This window comes from Dermochelys coriacea, chromosome 10 (genome assembly GCF_009764565.3).
Source record: "Dermochelys coriacea isolate rDerCor1 chromosome 10, rDerCor1.pri.v4, whole genome shotgun sequence".
NCBI lineage: Eukaryota > Metazoa > Chordata > Testudines > Dermochelyidae > Dermochelys > Dermochelys coriacea.
The window spans coordinates 70,004,188-70,027,886 of record NC_050077.1 but is presented as its reverse complement, the minus strand read 5'-3'; the positions used below and the strand labels follow the sequence as shown (position 1 = coordinate 70,027,886).

Sequence of the window (23,699 nt, the reverse complement as noted above, 5' to 3'; positions counted from 1 at the left end):
TTACTCCCCTGCCTTAAATAGATTTTGGATATGGTGGGAATCCTTTGTCTCCCAGTGTGGTTCCCACCCCCATTAGTGGAAAAATACTAGTATTATCATGAAGTCCAGTACCAGGTGACTTGGTCACATGACCCTGCAGCCATAATTCAGAGGCTGTTTGTCGCATCCCCGGGAAGACTTTTTAGTGGGTGATTAGCATCTTCAAAGAACTATTGTTTTCCCTAATGGCCCTTTCCAACCACCATCCATTCTGTCTAGTGGGCATTCCCCAGATCTAAACACATTTGTAATAGATGCCTAGACAATATTTCTAACTTCAGATACCAAAATGATACATACATACAAATAGGATAACCATATTCAGTAAATAACCTTTCCAATGATATCTCACATGCCTTATCTTGTATAAAATACATCACAGTTATGCTATAATATCATATATCAGAGGGATAAATACCAGAGAGGGAGAGGAATTATTTAAGCTAAGTACCAATGTGGACACAAGAACAAATGGGTATAAACTGGCCATCAGGAAGTGTAGACTTGAAATTAGATGAAGGTTTTTAACCATCAGAGGAATGAAGTTTTGGAATAGCCTTCCAAGGGAAGCAGTGGGGGCAAAAGATCTATCTGGCTTTAAGATTAAACTCGATAAGTTTATGGGGGAGATGATATGATGGGATAATGTGATTTTGGTAATTAATATTCATGGTAAATAGGCCTAATGGCCTGTGATGGGATATTAGATGGGTGGGATCTGAGTTACCCAGGAAAGAATTTTCCGTAGTATGTGGCTGGTGAATCTTGCCCATATGCTCAGGGTTTAGCTGATCGCCATATTTGGGGTCGGGAAGGAATTTTCCTCCAGGGCAGATTGGAAGAGGACATGGAGGTTGTTCGCCTTCCTCTGTAGCATGGGGCACGGGTCACTTGATGGAGGATTCTCTGCTCCTTGAAGTCTTTAAACCGCGATTTGAGGACTTCAACAGCTCGGACAGAGGTGAGGTTTTTCGTAGGAGTGGGTGGGTGAGGTTCTGTGGCCTGCGTTGTGCAGGATGTCAGACTAGATCAGAATGGTCCCTTCTGACCTTAGTATCTATGTAACAATATCTCTATGAAGAATATGGTGGCATAATGCCACAGTATGCATTGCTCCTTTAATGCTTTTCAGACCCTAGGGACTTACCAGATAGTAATACCAATAAGTGCTATAAAATGAAAATGATTTAATCATGCACATTGTCAAACATTGTTTCTGATGAGAAAATATAGTATGAGTGAGCAGCACAAGTAATACCCTCAGCCACTGGGGTGGCTGAATGGGGAAGGATGTGTCTGCAGTTTCATTTCCTGTTTTATTAGCAATGGTAGAAGGTTACCATTAGCAGTTCCACAGTGGACCAGTCTAAGTATGTTTATGGTGGTGGGGAATAGTTTAGCTACTTAATTTATTTAAAGTCTGCATTTAATGGTATTCTAGTTAGATTTCATTCCCCAAGTGAAATTTGAAATGGAAGGCTCTAACTAAAGTACTGGCAATAGTCTTTGTTAATACAACAGGTATGTAGTTTAATGTAAGATGCATCTGACACTGAGTGCTGTCTGCTACATAATGAAATGTAAGGAAGAACTTAACCATGAAAAATTTCTGTGCAGGAGAAGAACCATAAGAATTATAGGTTTCAGAGTAGCAGCCGTGTTAGTCTGTATTCGCAAAAAGAAAAGGAGTACTTGTGGCACCTTAGAGACTAACAAATTTATTAGAGCATAAGCTTTCGTGAGCTACAGCTCACTTCATCGGATGCATCCGATGAAGTGAGCTGTAGCTCACGAAAGCTTATGCTCTAATAAATTTGTTAGTCTCTAAGGTGCCACAAGTACTCCTTTTCTTTATAAGAATTATAGGGACTGTACAGATATGTAAATTATATGTGACATTCTACTGTAACTAGGAAGCCTATGAGCTATATTATTCCATTCTGTTATCTTTGTGCTGTGGGAGAGGATCAGATTTAGATGGATTCTTATCTGTCTTTCAGTGCATTTTAGCAGGTGGGAACAGAATGATATAGCACCATTTCACCAGACAGCTCTGCAGACCACTAGTGGTCCACAGACTACAGTTTGAGAACCACAATGTTAGGGGGTTTATCTAGCTGCAGTGACATTTGTTAAATGAGCAATGTATGAACAAAAATATTGATAGCAATAATTATCACAGTAAGTGTGTGGAGTGCTCAAGTTAGTTACTGAGGGTATGGCTAGACAGCTTATGGAAGTGAGCCTCCCAGCCCAGGTTGAGTTTTCAATAGTCTTGCTCTTCTGTCTCCGATCTTTTTTAAAGAAAAGTGGTCACCCTTAACTAAGCCCAATTTTTAGTTACATGAAGCATGAAACTTTAGACTGGGGTTGCCAAACTGCGGCTCATGAGCCGCATGTGGCTCTTTTACAGACATTGTGGCTCATGAGCTTGTAGTCTGATGGGAGGAGTGGCTCCTCCCGCTCCGGGTCTGTGGGTGGCCAATCCACCCCACTACAGCTCCGGGGGTCGCCTGACATGGAGAATCAGTGGGCAACGAGAGACATGAGCTCAGGCCTCTGATCAGGGCCAAACAACAAACAGTTAGAGCCCCAGCCCCCGGTTGGGGCAGGGCAGTAGAGAGTCTGAGGGCTCAGGCCTGCACTCGGGCTGAGCAGCAAACAGTCGGGCCCCCTAGCTCTGGCGAAGGGCTGACAAGTGCAGGCTTCTTGCCTAGGAGAGGGGGAGACTGCCACCCACTCCACTGCGTCCCAGCCCTAGCAGTGGCGATCCTGACCGCAACACGCTGACTCGTGCTGTCAGCATTGCAGCCAGACGGGGTTGGCTACCCCTGGGCCACTTCCCAACTCCCCCTCAAGGTGTACGTGGCTCTGTAGAGGTTGTCCTGGTCGTCAGGGAAGAGAGCCTCTGTCAGCGCTTGCAGCTCCTCCATGTTTAGATCTGTAAATGGCCCTGGCAGTCCAGGCCAGTCCTCAGCTCCCTCAAGGTCTGCCACAGCCTTCCAACTTGGGGGCTCACAGGAGGCATCTGGCTCCTCCGGCGGCTGCCTCTCAAGTGAGTTCTCCAGCATGCCTTTTGTACTTCTGGTCCCGCCCACTGATTTACGGCAGGAGGGTTGAACATGACGTGGCTCCGCCCACCAGGGTTCAATGAGGGGCTCCTCCCCCTCCAGGTCTGTGGGTGGCTAATCCGCCCCACTACAGAGCCACATGTGACTCTCTTACAGACATTGTGGCTCATGGAGCCCTCCACTCCCCTCCCCGCACTCTCGACCTACCAGACTTGGGGCGGGGAGAGCTCAGGACCTCAGCCTTGCAGCAGGGTGGTGGGGTAGGGGCTTCAGTCCCATGGGGTGCACCTGCCGCGGCTTGGGGCTTCAGCAGAAGTGGGGCTGAAGCCCTGACACCTGGCAAATGCCTCCCGCAGTTCTGAAGCCCAGACACCCAGCAGGCACACCCTGGCTGTCAAACTTCTGAAGATTGTCGTATGTGGCTCAGAAGGTCAGTAAATTTGGCCACCCGTGCTTTAGACTGTTGAGCTGGTTCCGAGTAAAACAACTGGTAGCCTTTTTAGATGTTTAGTTCTTCTGCAGTGAAGAAACATTTTCTTTAAAATTGATACACTAGAACCTGAGAGTTACGAACATCTTGGGAATGGAGGTTGTTTGTAACTCTGAACAAAATGTTACGGTTTTTTCCAAAGTTTACAGTTGAACATTGACTTAATACAGCTTTGAAACTTTACTATGCAGAAGAAAAATGCTGCTCTCCCTTTGTTAGTAGTTTGTTTTACATGGCTCTGTACCATATTTGCCTTTTTTGGTCTCTGCTGCTGCCTGGTTGTATACTTCTAGTTCCAAATGAAGTGTGTGGTTGACTGGTCAGTTTGTAACTCTGGTGTTCGTAACTCTGAGGTTGTACTGTACACAAAAAGTCAGGCGGCTTTCTCATGATAAAAATGTTGGAGACTATATATATCTGAACTTGTAAGGTTTTTTTTTTTTTTTTTTTTTTTTTCCCTCTGCTTCTTTAGTATCTACACAAAGTTTCCATGCATTCTAGAGCACTGGTAGTACTCCTATAGTAAATTGCCTATATAAAATTGACTAACTGGTGGAAAAAAGCATTGACTTTATTCTCTAGTTTCAAAGAACCTGCTGTTAGTGGTAAAATTATTAGTATATACTGACATTCCCTTGCTTGGAAAATGACTAGGATTGCTGAAACAGGCCTTTGGTCTCATGTTTACTATATTGCCTTGATCACTTCAAACCCATTCTGACATATCCACTGTTCATTTTATTTATAGTTTGGCTATGCCTGTGAGGAGGAAAACTTAGGAACATGGATTTGTCTTCCATACAGTCAATATCAGCTATACACTAAATGTCCATAAGGTCTAAACCTAAACCTATCATTCTTACTCGAATTCAACTGTCAAGTCTTGACAAGCTTCCTGTGTGCAACAATATCACCTTTTGGGGTGGTGTATATTGTATACGTTTTGAATGGACCATTGCAATGACTAGGTAATTGGTGATCTGAGACTTCTGTTTATGCTAAACTTGTTGGTTTTTGTTAGCTCATCCTTCCATCCCCAGCTATATCTGTTTGTTTGTTTTTCATATTTGTGCCCTGTCACAAACCCAGATTTTTATGCTCCTGGGGGCACAGAGTAACTATTACTTGCTTGCATAATGCCTTGCACAAGGGGCATTTTGTTGAGTGGGGATCTCTAGGTGCTATATTAGTACAAACAGTAATGGTCTGTAAACTTTTAAATATTAATTCATAACATCTCCTTAGATTCGGAAGCTTGGATTCACATTACTTTAGACTCCTAATGAAAGGGCAGTCTCCCTACACTGATATACTTGTGAAAACTAAGCTGTAGAAGAAAGATGATGTTCAGAAATTTGTAAGGCAGTATTTAAAGACCTGTGACCATGAGGGGAAAACATTTGAGCATTTGCCAGATGTTTAAGAAGCTGAAGTTAAAAGATAAATTTGACTGACTCTGCTATAAGAGTATTTTTTTCCTTTCTTCTCTAGCTGAATAAATTGTACAGCGAGAGCATTTTATGAACCAAGCTTAAGCAATCTATCTGCCTAACAATTCTATGGTATTTTGTACTTTTACAGTCAGCTTGGCATTCTTTAAGGTAATGGCACATTGATATGATCTATTTGAAACTGACAGTGTAGTATTGACTAACCTTGAACTATATACTATGATCAGTTTTGGAGGTTTGATTTGAGGGTGAAGAAGACAAAGTGATTGTATTGAATTCATGTGTTATGGTCTGGATTCCAATAGCTTGATCTAAGAGTTGGGTCACTTGAAAACTGCTAAGGCAACTCATCACAAAAGTTCATGATAGAGAAGGCCCCCTGAGCTTTTTAGCTTGCAAGACACATGTTCTTTGTTAATAAGGAGAGAAATACAAATAAAAGACTGGGTAACTTGCAAAACAACTCTTACCAAATTGACTACCACATACGATCTAAATTGTGTGAAAGAGTATTCCAAAAATGCAAAAATCTTGTTGGAGTTGAGGTATGGAGGAATGTATCTGTTCAAATGCTTGACCAAAATTGTAATTTCTTAATATGAATTTATAATGTAACAGATTCCTAAATTCAGAGAAATAGCCTGACAATTTTTGTAGTTGCTGTTCATGATTAAATGTTGTGAAGTAAGTAGGAATATTTCCCTTCTTTAGTCTTTAGTTTATACTTCCAGAGTTTGAGTAGTGTCATGAGTACAAGCTTCAAAAAGTGTGCTTTCAGGGTGTAGGCTAGGAATTAATATTGTCTCTCTGAAAGTGATAAATTACAGAAAGCTCCACATGAAAGTAAAAAACTGTTTGCTTATGAAAATGTACACCCTGCTGCACATTCATTTAAGATGGCTCAGTTCCGCACAGTCTTTACCACCAAAGTTAATGGAAGACACTCATTCTTCTGCAATTTTTGCTTTTAACCAGGGTCTTGAAATTTGGTGGTGGTTTTATTTTTTTAGACACCGATTTCCATGAAACAATTGTAGAGAATTTGACCCAAAGATCCTTTTTTCTAAAGCAGACTTTTGTGCCTGGAATAGATGATGCCAAAGCAGTAGGAACCTTTTGTATTTTAAAATGCAACAGTTGAAAATCGTCTGAGTTCATTAGATAATTGGCTGTGTATGTGAATTTCAGGTTTAAAGAAGAGGAAAATGGCTCAAGAAACTAACCATAGCCAAGTGCCTATGCTTTGTTCCACTGGATGCGGATATTATGGAAACCCTCGTACAAATGGAATGTGTTCAATTTGCTATAAAGAACACCTTCAAAGGCAGAATAGTAGTAATGGTAGAATTAGCCCTCCTGGTAAGTAATACTAAGTATTAGATTAATATCTAACATCTTGATTCCCATTTGAGCAAACCTTGTGTGCTACATTTGGATTGAGATTCTATTCCTGTCCCTGCCTCATCCATTTTTTGAAGTGAGGGTTTGATTGATTTTTTTTTTTCAGCAGCTGATGATGATAAAGAATGAGAGAGAGGGCAATCCACTGTACTGCTGCCAAAAAGTCTCTACTGTTTTACGGAATTTTTGAATCCGCTTTAAAATGAAATAAACACACTGTGGGATAATCTTTTTATAAGTGTAATTGTAGTTTATATTTTTGTGCCTTGCATTTATTTCTGGCAAGATGTAATAAGCACTAGGTGTCTAATATCACTATAAAAATGCTAGAAATTCTTTTCAGAGAAGATTTATCAGGAGTTACTGACTCTACAGAGAACAATCTGTCTTGGGCAGATGAAAAATATTTAGAACAAAATCTAAATTCTGAAAGTAATTGGTGCAATATTAAGATTGACACTTCAAACACAACTCAGGAAGCATTGGTTTTTAGAAAGGTTCCCATAGCAGTCTTTACGCTCACCTGGATTAAGACAACCCAAAGCTTTAGGTACGCTTCATGTGGGCTTCCTGCAATTCGGCCCTGCTCCAGGTGAGCAGCAGGGGCCCTTCGTCCCCTGACCGCTTGGAATGGGCAGTAGTTATGACCAGGGGCCGCCTCTTCCTCACCCTCAGCTGCCTAGAGGAGCTAGAAGACTCCTTCCCCTCTGAACCATTGGTAGTGTCCCCCTCATTCCAAGCAGTGGTGAAAGCAGCAGCAGGGTCCCACTAGCCCCGTGTTATGGTGGTCTTTCATGGTGTCGCTAAACCCTGGCCTGCTCTTGTGGTGAGTGTGGGGCCAGACTGCTTTTTTCATGACTAATGGCAGCAGCTTCTTCTGCTGGAAACTGCGTGCAGACTCTGGTAAACTTCATGGTATGGATTATATTCAGGTCACATTTTTAAGCTTTTTCACAACCACCAGCGCTAGAGACTCATTTAAATGGAAAGCTCTGGTTCTGATATCCCATGATTCTAGGATGTGGGCCACTGTTCAAAGAGTTTTTTTTCAATGGAATCTTTGTATGTTAGTGCAATTTTATATTGATGAATGTTCCCTCTTGTAGTAATGTGTGTTGCTTGTTTCTGTGTGTGGCTTTTTGTATTTTTTGTTTTCTTTTACAAAACCCAGGAGATCCTTCAGCAGTATAGTATTTGGCCTTAGAGAAGGTGGTTCTTCCATTTCAAAATTATTTCTATTGGCCAGACAGTGAAAGTGCATCCTACCTTGTGTGGCAAGAATTGTACCTCTTTCAATGGAGATATCATGATTCACTACATTAAGTGATCCTGGACGCAGTGCTTCTGGTAGTATGACTCAATGAGCTACTTGCCAGTTGGCTCAATAATAAGTTGGGTCAACACAGAGATTTGTCTATAGTGTTCCCATGGTCTAAGTCTCTCTTTGTAATTGAATAAACAAATGAAGAAATTTGCCTTCTAGTACAGGCAGTCTGTTACAGACTTCTTTGGATATAGACACAGTACAATATCTTCACAAGAGATACTTGTATAGTTCTTTGTTGTTTGTATAGCTGTCGTCTTATGTACTTCTAACTACTTTTTGACTGGAAGTAGACCATGTAGAAAGCACAACTTGTGCTATTAAATGTCATTTCATGTAGGCCCTAACATTCTGTTCAGTTCAATGGCATGTTATTGCCTGATGAATTTCCAAAAGTGCAGTGGTGGATCCATAGTGAAAAGGGTTAAGTTAAAATGATACCTGGATGAAAGGTGTCTGGGCATACAGGGGCAGTTGGATACTGTTCCCAAATATCCTAAAATATCTTCTATGGTATTGGTCTCTTACAAAAATGTGAAGTTGAAATACCAGTTATTCATAGAAGCTTTTGAGTAATTTAAAACAGTCATGCTTTCCTTTGTTTAATGCTGCTTTTTTGAAATATGTGCAGTGTGGGCTTTCGGTGGACAAGGGTGGGAAGTGGGCAAATGTGACCAGACATAATAAATTTAAGTAATTACAGTACAATATAAATCCATTAAAATGTAGGCTCTGATTCAGCAAGGAATTTCACCATATGTTAAAATAGTGTGCTGAATTGTGACCAGAGTGCAGAAGAATCTTTGTTATGGATAAATTCTGTAATTCCAGAAGGCAGTGAAACCCGTTTTACATTAGTATCTTTCTTTCAGCAACTTCTGTCAGTAGTATAACTGAGTCTTTACCAGTACAGCACACAGAAGGCAGTGTCCCAGAAACTCCGTCAACATTAGACTCTACATCTACCCAGTCTACACAGCCAAGGTAAATTATCTTGTCTATGCTTGTTAGTCGACATTTTCCATACAGACTGATATAAACATGACTGTTTCATCTATGTCCTGAGGCTGAATAATTGGGTATTAAAAATTGGGGATGAGAAATGAGCAATTTGATCTTGCATGCTTAAAGATGAGATTTCTTTAAGTAATTACCAATTACTATTATACAAACAAGATCATCTTATAAATATATTTGAAAACTAACAAAATTCTGATTTTTAATTCAAAGTCTCAAATACCAAAATCTCTGCAGTGACACCTCTCTGCTCATAGACTGTTTTAGTGCAGATATGATTTCTCTATGAAGCCTCATCACTCCACAACATGCAATTTGGCTGTTAGTTTCCCCTCAGAAAATCATCTTAGAAATAGGAGTTATTAATTATATATACTTAAACTGGACAAGAAAGCTCTTCTAATTGCAGTTCTCTTTACTGACCTGCAATGTTCCATATTGAACGGCTTGCTTCAGTTCATCTCATCATTTCATCTAGAAGATAGGTTATTCAGAATAGGATATAGGAGACTTGAGTTCTGTTCCTAGCTCTGCTACTCAACTGCTGTCTCCTTCACTTCTGTCTGAATTAGTAAAGGATATACATCTTTTTGTAAATCATCCCGAGATATACAAATGAAAAGCAGTATGTACGAGCTAAATATTTACTTATTTATTTTGGTAGCTGCATTTCAGTGTTGAATGACATGAACCCAACAGTAGTTTAATTTTTTCAAGGGCATTGGGATCTTTTGGCATGAAAGATGTTAGACAAGCAGATTATATTAAAATTTTAAGTAAATTGGCTTGCAATTTCTAACTTCATCAACCAAGCTTCTCCTTTTTAAAAATGTCATAATATAGACTACAGTTAGGTAAGTCTAGAATCCTTCATTTATAGTGGTCTGAACGCAACCAGTCCTAGTTTACAGCTTCTCAGTCAATATTTATGAAAGCTGTTAACTTGATACCCAAGTTTACAAGTATGAGTTATGAGCTGAATATCGCCTGCAGTGCTAGCTGATCTAGTAGCCTTTCACCCTTCTATTTCCAGCTTGGGTGAAAGGTTTGTACTTCATACTAATACTGCCTTTCTAGCCAATCAAACTGCACAAAGTTCATGCCAGGTCTGGAAAAGTGTCAAAGTATTATAGGCCCAGGGCAGAGGAAAACCCTCTGAAGTGATGCAAGACACCTTTACCCTCCCCCACATCCTGGCTAGTATCCAGAACCAGCCTCTTTCCTTCAGTCAGTTCTCTGATAATCTCTGGCTTGGTTGGCAGATTAGGTACTGGGCCAACAGGGCTTATGCCCAGGGTCGCCAACCAAATGAGGGGTCCTGGAAAAATGGGCACCCCGGTGCCCCCACACGCTCACCCGGTGCTTCTGCTGGAGTCCAGGCATGGGGGCTTGCCCAGCTCCACCTGCTCACCCAGTGCTTCTGTCAGGGTCCAGGCGCAGGGGCTTGCCCCACTCTGCCTGCTCGCCCAGCACTCCTGCCAGGGTTGGGATGCGGTGGCTTGCCCCGCTTGCTTGGCGCTCCTGCCAGGGAGCGGGGCTGTGGCATGGGGACTTGCCCTGTTCCACCCGCTCACCTGGCACTCCTGCAAGGGAGCAGGGGAAGCCCCTGCAGCCCAACCCTGCTCCCTGGCGGGAGGGGCAAGCCCCTGTGCCTTGACCCCATTCCCTAGCAGGAGTGCTGTGGGGGGGAGGGACTGCAGGTGAAAGGGGCGGGGAGGGGCCCCCGCTTGCTCTGGCCCAGAGCCCCACAAAATTGTAATCCACCTCTGAGTTAGTGGATTCCTAAAAGGGAAGTGGACTTGTTACCCTCAATCACTTCAGTAAGTTTCAACTTCAGTTTTATTTAGAAAAGTATTAAATTGAAAATAAAATTGAAAATCTACCCCCTGCCCTGCCCCCTAACAGCGCCTATGATTTTTGATCTATTCTAAGTAGTGCATAATTAGTGTGACTGAAGGCTCAAGTCACAAAGTCTTAAGGGCTTCTGTATGCAACAGGGGATGATAGGATGGAAGAGAAGAATGCAAGATGTTCTGTGGAAGTCCTAAGTATTGAGTAGATTCCCGTATCTTCCTGGATTCAGGCTACAGCCTAATGACCACTCACAGGGACAAGCTGCAATTTTCTTACTTGCGTTAAACACACCAGTATACCAATCTGAGGTTTAGTAGCCACTACAGTTACTTCATCTAGTTGTTGGCATTACTCTTAACTAGGCTTGGAAGTATTAGATTATCTGTAAATTTTGATAAACATTGGTTTCACACACACACACGCAATCTGACAAAATATTTCTATCAATAATAATCAAAATTTACAGATAGGCAAAGTAAGAAAAATCTGCTTGAGAATCTATTAGGGTTTGATTTAAGTATACATACTTTGTTTATTTTGATTTGATGTTGACAATTTGTGCTTTAAAAATTATAAAGCTTTAACTATTTGAATCTCAATTCCTAGTGTCATTAAATAATAATTGCCTAATCCACACCATAATTTCCTGAAACTATGAAAATTCAAATGGGAAAAAATAAAATACGTAAAAATAAACATCAGTATTATCAGTTAAAATTATAAGAAAATAAAAATTGAGTTCTGCCAAGCCTACTCCTAACTGAAGTGTTTGCTACAATGGAAGCTGAAAATATTTGGCTTCTCATCAGTTTTTTTTGTTTAAACACTAGTGCTGTAATTTGCCATGAAGTCCTTAACTTGTAAATTAAAAGATTTGGCACACTGCATTGTTGTCCTATCATAATATCTGTAGTGTTTGTGAAAATAAAGCCTGTACCTGGCTCTTACAAATTCTGAACTGTTTTCTTCCTAGTCCTGTGTCAAACCAGTCACTTTTAACAGAATCTGTAGCATCATCCCAAGCAGAAATTACAGCTGTGGACAAAACAGTACCTGAAACAGAAGATTTGCAAGGTTAGTGTCTGAATTTACATAATTAAAGCATGTATGAAATATATATGCTGTTTTTACACCTTGACTAGTTTTATAATAAATTCTAATGTGCTTCATTCTGAGCAATGTAAAGACAATGTTGCATAAAGCTGAAAGAAAATGAAACATGGTATGCATGTGCTTTTTAATATGGAAATACTACACTTATGGAAACTTCAAATAAGGTTGACAAAAATGTTCACATTTCAGTTGACTTTGAATTCTAACTATATACAATGCGCTTAAAATCAGTGTATGTCTTGGTGCTGGGTTTTTAACTGGGGTTGGGGACATATGCATTTAGCTAACATTCTGAATGGATTGATTTATTAATTTTTACTAAAACACTATTAAAATCAGATTTTCACTATGGAGTGATGAAAGAACTTGGTGCTGTTTAAAATATATATAATGGACAACGGTCTTTTTTTTAAAACAAAAACAAAACAAAAAAACCTACCCAAACTAAATTGTGAACTTTTTAACAAAATTTGGATATTAGTTGTAAATGCTCTAGCATTCTGTTTGTTCTGGAATATAGAGCTGGTAATCAGCTGATAAGAGGTTTCTCCTCCTGCCTCCAAGGCTTGCTCCTCTGGATATACTGACAGATGACCCTGCCTTCTCCTCTTCCTCTCCTCACCCAAAAGAGTGAAAAGTGTATTGTTGGTGGTTGTTTTTTCACCAGAGGGCAGGCTCACATAAATTAGAAACCCTGATACAGTAACTCGTCGCTTAACATTGTAGTTATGTTATTGAAAAATGCGACTTTAAGCGAAACGTTAAGCAAATCCAATTTCTCCATAAGAATTAATGTAAATAGGGGGTTAGGCTCCAGGGAAATTATTTTTGCAAGACAAAAGACATTATATACATATACAGTATACCTTTTAAACAATTTTAAACTATTTAATGCTGTACTCAGCAATGATGACTGTGAAGCTTGGTTGAGGTGCTGGAGTCAGGGTGAAAGTGGGTGGATCATCCCGCTGTTCCTCTTGCTGTTCTTTCCAAAGTGCTGAGGGGTGCTCAGTCCTGGCTCTGCCATAGGCTTGCCCCCACTCCACCCCTTCCCTCAAGGCCCTACCCCCACCCCGCCACTTCCTGCCCCTGCTCCACCCCCTTTCCCCTTGAGCGCGCCTCATCCTCACTCCTTCCACCTCCCTTCAGCCTCCTGAATGCCGCAAAACAGCTGATTGCTGTGGGTGGGAGGCACAGGGAGGAAGGGGGAGGTTGCGTGCCACATCCTTGCTCCTCCCCATGCCCAGAGCCTCCTGAATGCTGCAAAACAGCTGATCGCTGCAGGCGAGCAGCATGGGGAGGGAGGGGGGAGTTGCTGACCTGCGGGGGTGCTGGGGTGGGGAGGTGGATGGGAGCTGATAGGGAGGCTGCTAGCCCACCCTGGTTCCAGCCCCCAGTCAAACAACATGAAATGAATATGTTCTCTAATACATCAGTTATGTAACACTGAAACAAAGTTAACCGGGACTACGTTACGTGAGGAGTTACTGTAATGGGAATTTTCCTGTGCCTAGTGCTTGAGGAACTCTGGACCTTGTGGTCTCATTCCTCATTTTACTGCCTGTTTCACTGTAAGGATCACCAGCATCTAGTAACTACAGATCTAAACCATGAGGACCCAGACATGGAATTGTCTGTCACAAGCAAATTCATAAGTGCTCTCTAGTGGTGGCAGTCAGCCCTCTCTCTCTCTCTTTTGAAGGGAATTCCTGTACAGACCCTTAGACTGTACATGGCAAACACAAAGTTCAGTCTGTTCACTTCCAGGTTTTGCAGGTAACATTTAATTTTTTTGTTTAGACACTTAGCAAATAAAATTTTTGCTGGGAGCTAGCTAGACTCTACACAAACATGTTTTCAATCTAGTGTAACAATTTTGTGTGAGGTAAGATAATGTAAATTTTTTTTTTGAATGAAATTCACATTCATGCCAGTAGTGTGAGGATCTATTAGAATCTCTTGGGAATACAAGGTAATATTTAAATTAAACTGTTTGTTTGATCTATAGTAGCACAGTGCAATTTACCCATTTTACTCACCCCAGCTTTCTAAAATTCCTACTTCTAAGAAGCAATTCTTGCTTTGTGCATCAGAAAGTTGTACCTGTTCAACTTAAATTAAGAAAGCTTCATGTTTTGATAGCTGCTTCAGTAGCTACCATAAAAATAGCTTGTAATTTCTGATCAAAGCAGTGTGGGGAATTAGTGCCAGATTGAAGCATTAGTTCTTTATTGCATAGAACACTGCATCAGCTGAGAATTCAAAATGAAAATATAATGCACAATATAATCAACATAACCCAAATATAAATATACCTCAGTAAAATAAATCATTTGACGTTTTTGAGTGTGTTCCATACTGGTCATTTAATAAAGGTTAAGGTACACGCTGTTTTTTGTAGGAATCTAAATTGGTTACTATTGGATTTGTATAACGGAACACACAAGGCTGCGATAATGGGTAGGTCTGCACTTAAGGCAGTGTGCAGAGTGTAGACATTGCATACCCAGCTAGCACAGGTATAAATAGCAGTGTAGACACTGAGGCACTGCTTAGGCGAGTAAAGAGATGTCAGAACCCTAGGATATATACCCTGCATGTGTCTCTACATCTACACTTTGTTTTTAGCAGTGTACTGCCCCACTGCCAGAGCCTTTCACTGTCACATGTAGCTACACACAGCATTGTGGCTGCAGCCTGCCTTTCCCTGTGGCATGTGGCTACACACATGCCACAGGCAGCTGTAAGTGTAAATGAGCCTGGACAAATCACACTTACTTAGACTCTCCTAGAAGTTAAAAAAAAAAAAAAACTACTAGCAAACAGACACATGGAGTAGTATTTGCATTTGTGCAGATATGTAACATGTCAGGCAACCTACATAAAATTGCAAGGTTACAAATCCCTCAGATTGCTCTGACTTGATCTGGTCTGTGTGGCTTTATCCTTTATACACCTAAGTTTGTGTTATGGCTTGCAAAACAGATCAAGGAAGAGATAGGAAATTTGAGTGAACCTGGCTTTCAAATAGTCAGCATGTTCTACAGTTTGTTTACTCAAACTGTTTGCAGGTATTAAATACTGTAGCAAAGCCAAAAACATTAGATAACTCTAAAAGTAATTAATTGTGAACATTCTCAAATCTTATGAACATTATCCCTAATATGACAAGATAAAATGCGTTAAGATAAAACCTAACCTTTTTTTCCCCTCATGAGGTTTTTGCCCTAGAAATGTTCAGGTGTAATAGTCAGACTTTGTTTTCAGAGTGCTGAACACATTTACTAGAATTTTTACCTTGCTTAGTTTTCAGAGTCTTACCTCATATGTAAAATAGAGATTAATATCTGCCTACCACTTTGCTAGTTATAGTGCTACAAACCATTCATTATCTTCATGTATGCTCACTGCTAAATGCAGGGTAACGCAGTAATACTTTTGTTCATGTGCAGTTAAACTCTCCAATATTCTTTGACTTCTTCTGACTATAATGTAAAGGTTGCTTTAGGGCATACATAGCATAGCTTGTCTACCTTTTTTCTTGCTTTATGGCAATATCTGCATAACTTTTAGGATGGGAGTGGGTTTCAACAAGTGGTAGGGTTGAGAGCTTTTTTGATGCGTGCACTCAATGTTATGGTAGGTAGATTGGCCCAGAACGGCAAAAGATTGAGACCAAAAAAACAGGTGCTCAGTCCTCCTCTGTAGTTAGCTAGGAAGTAGAAATAGCTTGATTTAAGTCACTGGGCATTGTGTGCCATCATGAAACTTGACTGAGCTCAATGAAAATGAACTTGGCAAAAGGTATGAAAGGTCCATCTGTCTTGTCTGACTACTGGAAGGTGCCCACTTTTGACACATGTCTTGGTTTGTCCAGTCCATAGGTAAATAAGCTTTTGAGCTGGACTATTTAAAATAAAAATGGACTAACTACAGGGAACACATTGCATGCAATATTGAATATCTTAGATAAATGTTATGGTGCTCACAATATCTGCTGGTGTGACTGAAAGCACATGCAAGTCAATGGAAACATTTCCATAGACTTCAAAGGGCTTTGGATCAGAACTGTAACAGAACAGCTCATATTCAGTTTGCATATATTGCTCTTACTGCTTAAAAGAGCACTTGTATTGCAAAAGGCAACATGGGGCAAAATTAGGGAAGCACCCTAGTGGCTCCACAGTTATGAATATTTTGTGTGTTCCATTTAGAGTTGTGCTAAAATCCCTTAAACAGAAAACCTGACATTGATCATTCTAAGAATAGATTATTTCAATAAGTAGTACAAACCTGAAATATCTAGGCCACTGTCGGACTCCTAGGAGGCTTGCTTCAACCAATATAAGATGACAACAGACCTTTCAGGCTTTCTTGAACTCCTGTAGTTTAACCATGATAACAGTTATGAACTTCAAATTTTACGCAACATTTTATGTTTCAGACCCAGCATTACATCACCTGGGAAGACTTAAAGTATCCAAAGATAACACTACTCCATCCTGTGCTTTTTGTTTTCCTCTCTGCAGTGGAAACTGATAGAACAATCTTTGCAGTCTACTTTCATTTTACTTTGTCTGGCTCCATGTCTTCTGCACCCTTCCCCAGTTAGTCTCTCCAGCAAAGCTCAGATTCCCAGCAGAGCTGCCCAGTGTATCTCCATAAGTATACTCTCCAGTGAGCTCCTCCCTGTCGCTTCCGAAACATATATCATAGTGCACTGTGCCCTCCACCCCTAGTCTCCTTTGGACCTGCTACAGTTAGCCAGTGAGACTCTCAATCTATTGAGCTAGCCAGTTGGTTCATTGGATTAGGGCTTCTCCCTGGCAAACTAGGAGAATCAGATGGTGAAGTTGCGTTTGTACTGTTGTACAACCTCTGCGCCTTAAGCAAAGCCTCAGGTAGATCTGCACATTGAAGTGACTCTTTACCTTGCAGATTTAGGATGTACAACTGGTCCTATAGAAATTGAAAGTGGAAAAGACCTTTTTGGTCATTGGAAGTGTTCTTTTCAATATATTCTAGCCTCGTGTTTTTGAATGTTAACTATCAAAATTGTTTGAGTTTCTGGGAGGGAGCATTGGAGGCTCTTGATTTCTCTGTGTATTAATCAGGTAAAGACATTTTCTGGTTACTGCATGACCCTTCTGGGCTTTGCTGTCTAAATATTTAGTACAGCACCAGCCATTTTCACTCCTTGCTCAGGTGGGTCCCCGGCCCTGTTGCATTAATATGGGATTCTCTTGTTGGACAGGCCCAATTAGGCATACAAAAGCTCTCCTTTGCAACTTGCTCTAATACAGGCAGCAAGCACTGCTATGCCTCCAAATTTCTGGTTTATGTAATTAAGATTAATAGTCATGACTCCTAGGCAAGTCAGAGATCCTTTACTTTATAGTGGGGCTGTTTTACACAAACTCAGTGCCACAGTTCAGCATATTCTTGCAAGAGTTGGGTTCAGGAGGGTAGTCTAGAAGTGTGACTTTGCTACTGCAACTATAGTGCAAGGAGGTGTTACAGGCAAGTAGGGCTAAAGTTCATAGTAGAGGTTTAAAGGTGTCTGAAACACACATTATAAGGGGGCTGCTGACTTCCATGTATAATATAGCTACGTAAAGCTTTGAAACCCAAGAATAGGGAGGATGTAACAGGGAAGATGTGCTAGCAGAGCGTTGCTATGCTGCTTTCCCATTAGTACTGTTTTGTTTGCTTTTTAAATAAGGGTTGTGTTTGCTTCCACTGTTTACCAAGCATTTTGCTACTTGGGAATCCCCTCCCCAGTGTAATCCAGTCTTCTTAGAGGAAGGGTGAAGTGTAAATGGCTTTAATGCTGCCTTTCCAATACCCCCCTGATATTGGGAGCTACTAGGGCCTCAGTAGCTTTAGTGCTGCTGTAACACAAGTGGAAGCTAGATCAGCTTTAGTGCTTAAGAAGTACGAAGTGGAATGAGGAAGGGCAGAGGATTAGGCTCAATATCTTGCATGAAGGAAAACTTTTGGCAATGCCACTTTAAATAACTGGTAAGTGGCAAAGTACGTTGCCTCTCGCTTATTTCTCGCCTTCCCCTGCTTCACACTCATCTGACCTTTCTTGTGCTACTGTTGCTGCAGCCAAAAAATATTTTATGATATCCCTTTAGCCCATCCACTGCTGAACAAGCAACATAAAATGTAGTGTTTGCAGCGATCATAGACTACCTGTCATAACTCCTGAAATGCAAATAGTTAAAACTAAATAGAAAGTGCAAACAAGTAATTTAAAATGAGCACAGATTATTAAGACATAAATAAAATGGATCTAAAATGTCCCATCCCAATCAACATCAGTGGACCTCACCTAGACTATTTCAATAGGCCATATGGGAGAGGACTTGCTGATGGATATTTTAGATTTACTTGATACTACAAGGGGCTCCGAAACAGAGTACACTTTGATACAAGCATAGAAAATAATGTAGATGATCCTGACTTCCTAGATGAAGGCTCCAGAGAGAGAGAGGAAAGATGCATAATACAGATTTTAAGCTATGTACTATAGGTAAGTGAAAGTTTTACTTAAATACTATACATTTGGTGACATGCATATTAGGTCATATAAAATTCTTTGGTACAAATGTGTCATGATGGTAATATTGCTTTATAATGGAATGAATGTCTTCATGGATACGTTTCATTTATATATTTATCCTCACTAGGTTAACCTTTCAGCCAAATTGATGTATTTTTTTGCATTAGGTCTTTGCTGTAACAAACCTTTATTTTGCAGCTCACTAATTTTCCTTAAATAGTAACTTTAAGATAACTCACTAAAATAAGGTTTTTCCTTTCTTGTGCACACCTTGCTGCTATTGTACATGCTGTTGCACGTCATGCTTTGTCCCCAAGTCTCTCTGAGTAGATCAGTGGAGTTGGTTACTTTAGAATTTCATCCTGTTAGTCCTAAAAGACTTAGCTTCTCCTATTTTGCATCCAAACTTATTTTCCTGTCTCTTATAAACTTTGATTTTATTAGTTTTCAACATGTCAGATTGCCAGTCTACAAAGTGGACTTCTAGTTAACAAACACTTGACAGGTTTCAGAGTAGCAGCTGTGTTAGTTTGTATTCGCAAAAAGAAAAGGAGTACTTGTGGCACCTTAGAGACTAACAAATTTGTTAATCTCTAAGGTGCCACAAGTACTCCTTTTCTTTTTGCAAACACTTGACAGTTATAGTTGGACCATTGATAATTTCAAAGTTGTATGTACATACTAAGCACATCCCAAACATTCAGATACTATTGACCGTGAAAAAGCATGAATTGTCAAGTAAAGGTGAGTCTTTAGGAGTAGTAGTGAGATTGGTAGAGAGCTGTTAAGTGATACTTCACTGTATCTCTGACAGATTCTGCCTGGTAAGCATGCAGCTGTGTGTATATTGTCAGGAAAAAGTAGCCAAGGTACAGTCAAACGTTTAGGACTACTGCTGTATCCCTTCTTTAGCAATTCATGTGATTAGCCCTGTTTCTGCTGGCACTCACCTTGTTGTGGCCTCCTTTCATTCTTTATCTGTCCCTTCCCTTGCACACCCTATTTCTTCTGCTCACTTTCCTACACGCTAGGCAGTGTAAACTTGTCCTCTTGTGACCTAGCAGATAGCTGGTAGGTAGTGTTTGTCTTACAGACCCATTTAAAACCAGGTTAATTTCCCTTGCTGTCAGTTTTGTAAGTTTCTAATACACCAAGGTGTAGAGAAGAGGGCAGCAACTGAACAAAATACCATTCATGTTTTTCTTGGGTCAGGCAATTTGTTCAGTTGTATGTTCTCTACTTGGATTCTCCCATATGCAGCCCAAGTCTTTCAGATGTGAGAGAAGATTACAATTGCCTGGAAACTTACAGCTCCACCTTCCCAAAAGGATGTAGTTTTCATTTTGGATAATTTGTTCTCCCTCAGATTTTATAGTTAAATTCTTTTCTCCATTGGCAATGGATGTCTTTAGCCTTCAGTAGCATAAATCTGACATACCAAAAGTTGTTTGATCCAATATTGTTATCTTCCGCAAGATAGCATTGTGAGGCAAGATAGCATTGTGAGACAGCATTGCGGAAGGGAGAAGTGTTTTGTTGAACTCTGGTAAATTATCTGTGCTTCTCACTTGACTTGAATCAGCTTTGAATACTGCTAATTGTAACAATTTTATGAAACTGTTAAACCTTACACTTGCATCTTGCCAAACTTGATAACTTCAGAGCCATTTTTAAATCTTGGTTTTTGAGATTTAAAAGGAACAGTTTGTGTATATTCAAACCTGGGTCTTTTTTTATCTTACTAGTCCTTACAGTAGTTTGTAGGTTATGAATTGTATATAAAACATTTAGCACTGTCAACTGACTTCTCTCTTGGATTAATCAGATCGGATAATTAAATTTAGAAAGAGGGAGCTCAAATGCACTTGTTGTTGTGTGATGCAGAAATATTGCTAAAGCAGAGTTCCACACATAACTAGATTGTAGATTATGGAAGGAAAAATTGATTACAACAAGGTTACAAGTCCCAGAGCTTGAATTTACAAAATAGGCTTCAAATTTCTCTTGTGGTTCAAACAAATCTCTTGCAATTTTTTTCCACTCTTTTTTCAGTGTTTTATCTCTTTTATATTAGCTTTAGTGTCAGAGAGTGCAGAGTCTACATCTGAAGAACAAGATAAGTCACTTGACAAACCAAAACAGAAAAAGAATCGCTGTTTCATGTGCCGGAAGAAGGTGGGACTTACTGGTAAGAAATATTTCATAATACAATTAACTTAGGCTTGAATAGAGACTGGGAGTGGATGGGTCATTACACAAAGTAAAACTATTACCCCATGTTTCAGAGTAGCAGCCCTGTTAGTCTGTATTCGCAAAAAGAAAAGGAGTACTTGTGGCACCTTAGTGACAAATTTATTAGAGCATAAGCTTTCGTGAGCTACAGCTCACTTCATCGGATGCATTTGGTGGAAAAAACAGAGGAGAGATTTATATATACACACACACACACACACACACACACACACACACACACACACACACACACACACACACACACACACACACACACACACACACACACACACACACACACACACACACACACACACACACAGAACATGAAACAATGGGTTTATCATACACACTGTAAGGAGACTTAAGATAAGCCATCACCAGCAGCAGGGGGGGGAAAGGAGGAAAACCTTTCATGGTGACAAGCAAGGTAGGCTAATTCCAGCAGTTAACAAGAATATCAGAGGAACAGTGGGGGGTGGGGTGGGAGGGAGAAATACCATGGGGAAATAGTTTTACTTTGTGTAATGACTCATCCATTCCCAGTCTCTATTCAAGCCTAAAAGTTAATTGTATCCAGTTTGCAAATTAATTCCAATTCAGCAGTCTCTCGTTGGAGTCTGTTTTTGAAGCTTTTTTGTTGAAGTATAGCCACTCTTAGGTCTGTGATCGAGTGACCAGAGAGATTGAAGTGTTCTCCAACTGATTTTTGAATGTTATAATTCTTGACGTCTGATTTGTGTCCATTCATTCTTTTACGTAGAGACTGTCCAGTTTGGCCAATGTACATGGCAGAGGGGCATTGCTGGCACATGATGGCATATATCACATTGGTAGATGCGCAGGTGAACGAGCCTCTGATAGTGTGGCTGATGTGATTAGGCCCTATGATGGTATCCCCTGAATAGATATGTGGACAGAGTTGGCAACGGGCTTTGTTGCAAGGATAGGTTCCTGGGTTAGTGGTTCTGTTGTGTGGTGTGTGGTTGCTGGTGAGTATTTGCTTCAGATTGGGGGGCTGTCTGTAAGCAAGGACTGGTCTGTCTCCCAAGATCTGTGAGAGCGATGGCTCGTCCTTCAGGATAGGTTGTAGATCCTTGATGATGCGTTGGAGAGGTTTTAGTTGGGGGCTGAAGGTGATGGCTAGTGGCGTTCTGTTTTCTTTGTTGGGCCTGTCCTGTAGTAGGTGACTTCTGGGTACTCTTCTGGCTCTGTCAATCTGTTTCTTCACTTCAGCAGGTGGGTATTGTAGTTGTAGGAATGCATGATAGAGATCTTGTAGGTGTTTGTCTCTGTCTGAGGGGTTGGAGCAAATGCGGTTATATCGTAGCGCTTGGCTGTAGACAATAGATCGAGTAGTATGATCTGGATGAAAGCTAGAGGCATGTAGGTAGGAATAGCGGTCAGTAGGTTTCCGATACAGGGTGGTGTTTATGTGACCATCGCTTATTAGCACTGTAGTGTCCAGGAATTGGATCTCTTGTGTGGACTGGTCCAGGCTGAGGTTGATGGTGGGATGGAAATTGTTGAAATCATGGTGGAATTCCTCAAGGGCTTCTTTTCCATGGGTCCAGATGATGAAGATGTCATCAATGTAGCGCAAGTAGAGTAGGGGCATTAGGGGACGAGAGCTGAGGAAGCGTTGTTCTAAGTCAGCCATAAAAATGTTGGCATACTGTGGGGCCATGCGGGTACCCATCGCAGTGCCGCTGATTTGAAGGTATACATTGTCACCAAATGTGAAATAGTTATGGGTCAGGACGAAGTCACAAAGTTCAGCCACCAGGTTAGCCGTGACAGTATCAGGGATACTGTTCCTGACGGCTTGTAGTCCATCTTTGTGTGGAATGTTGGTGCACCATCAACCTCAGCCTGGACCAGTCCACACAAGAGATCCGCTTCCTGGACACTACAGTGCTAATAAGCGATGGTCACATAAACACCACCCTGTATTGGAAACCTACTGACCGCTATTCCTACCTACATGCCTCTAGCTTTCATCCAGATCATACCACTCGATCTATTGTCTACAGCCAAGCGCTACGATATAACCGCATTTGCTCCAACCCCTCAGACAGAGACAAACACCTACAAGATCTCTATCATGCATTCCTACAACTACAATACCCACCTGCTCAAGTGAAGAAACAGATTGACAGAGCCAGAAGAGTACCCAGAAGTCACCTACTACAGGACAGGCCCAACAAAGAAAACCGAACGCCACTAGCCATCACCTTCAGCCCCCAACTAAAACCTCTCCAACGCATCATCAAGGATCTACAACCTATCCTGAAGGACGAGCCATCGCTCTCACAGATCTTGGGAGACAGACCAGTCCTTGCTTACAGACAGCTCCCCAATCTGAAGCAAATACTCACCAGCAACCACACACCACACAACAGAACCACTAACCCAGGAACCTATCCTTGCAACAAAGCCCGTTGCCAACTCTGTCCACATATCTGTTCAGGGGATACTATCATAGGGCCTAATCACATCAGCCACACTATCAGAGGCTCGTTCACCTGCGCATCTACCAATGTGATATATGCCATCATGTGCCAGCAATGCCCCTCTGCCATGTACATTGGCCAAACTGGACAGTCTCTACGCAAAAGAATGAATGGACACAAATCAGACGTCAAGAATTATAACATTCAAAAACCAGTTGGAGAACACTTCAATCTCTCTGGTCACTCGATCACAGACCTAAGAGTGGCTATACTTCAACAAAAAAGCTTCAAAAACAGACTCCAACGAGAGACTGCTGAATTGGAATTAATTTGCAAACTGGATACAATTAACTTAGGCTTGAATAGAGACTGGGAATGGATGAGTCATTACACAAAGTAAAACTATTTCCCCATGGTATTTCTCCCTCCCCCCACCGTTCCTCTGATATTCTTGTTAACTGCTGGAATTAGCCTACCTTGCTTGTCACCATGAAAGGTTTTCCTCCTCCCCCCCCCCCCATGCTGGTGATGGCTTATCTTAAGTGATCACTCTCCTTACAGTGTGTATGATAAACCCATTGTTTCATGTTCTCTGTGTGTGTGTGTGTGTGTGTGTGTGTGTGTGTGTGTGTGTATATAAATCTCTCCTCTGTTTTTTCCACCAAATGCATCCGATGAAGTGAGCT

General features: G+C 41.0%; 1 protein-coding gene and 1 long non-coding RNA gene across 6 annotated transcripts in view; both read left to right on the top strand.

The window, feature by feature from the left end:
• The window catches only part of ZFAND6 (zinc finger AN1-type containing 6), a 52,413-nt gene that overhangs the window by 26,678 nt on the left and 2,036 nt on the right, over positions 1–23,699 (top strand). For 3 of the 5 annotated variants that reach the window (XM_038419820.2, XM_043493424.1, XM_043493422.1), the window contains exons 2-5: positions 6,240–6,410; positions 8,649–8,760; positions 11,621–11,721; positions 20,403–20,516. In XM_038419820.2, the coding sequence (XP_038275748.1) occupies positions 6,257–6,410; positions 8,649–8,760; positions 11,621–11,721; positions 20,403–20,516 (481 nt within the window). In that variant the 5' untranslated portion in view covers positions 6,240–6,256. Of the gene's footprint in view, positions 1–5,091; positions 5,202–6,239; positions 6,411–8,648; positions 8,761–11,620; positions 11,722–20,402; positions 20,517–23,699 lie in introns of all 5 variants that reach the window. The other 2 variants (XM_043493423.1, XM_038419821.2) reach the window with 2 other exon arrangements.
• LOC122456014 lies at positions 18,305–19,182 on the top strand. Its single transcript, XR_006274614.1, has 2 exons — positions 18,305–18,833; positions 18,968–19,182. It is a non-coding gene; the product is annotated as an uncharacterized LOC122456014 (long non-coding RNA).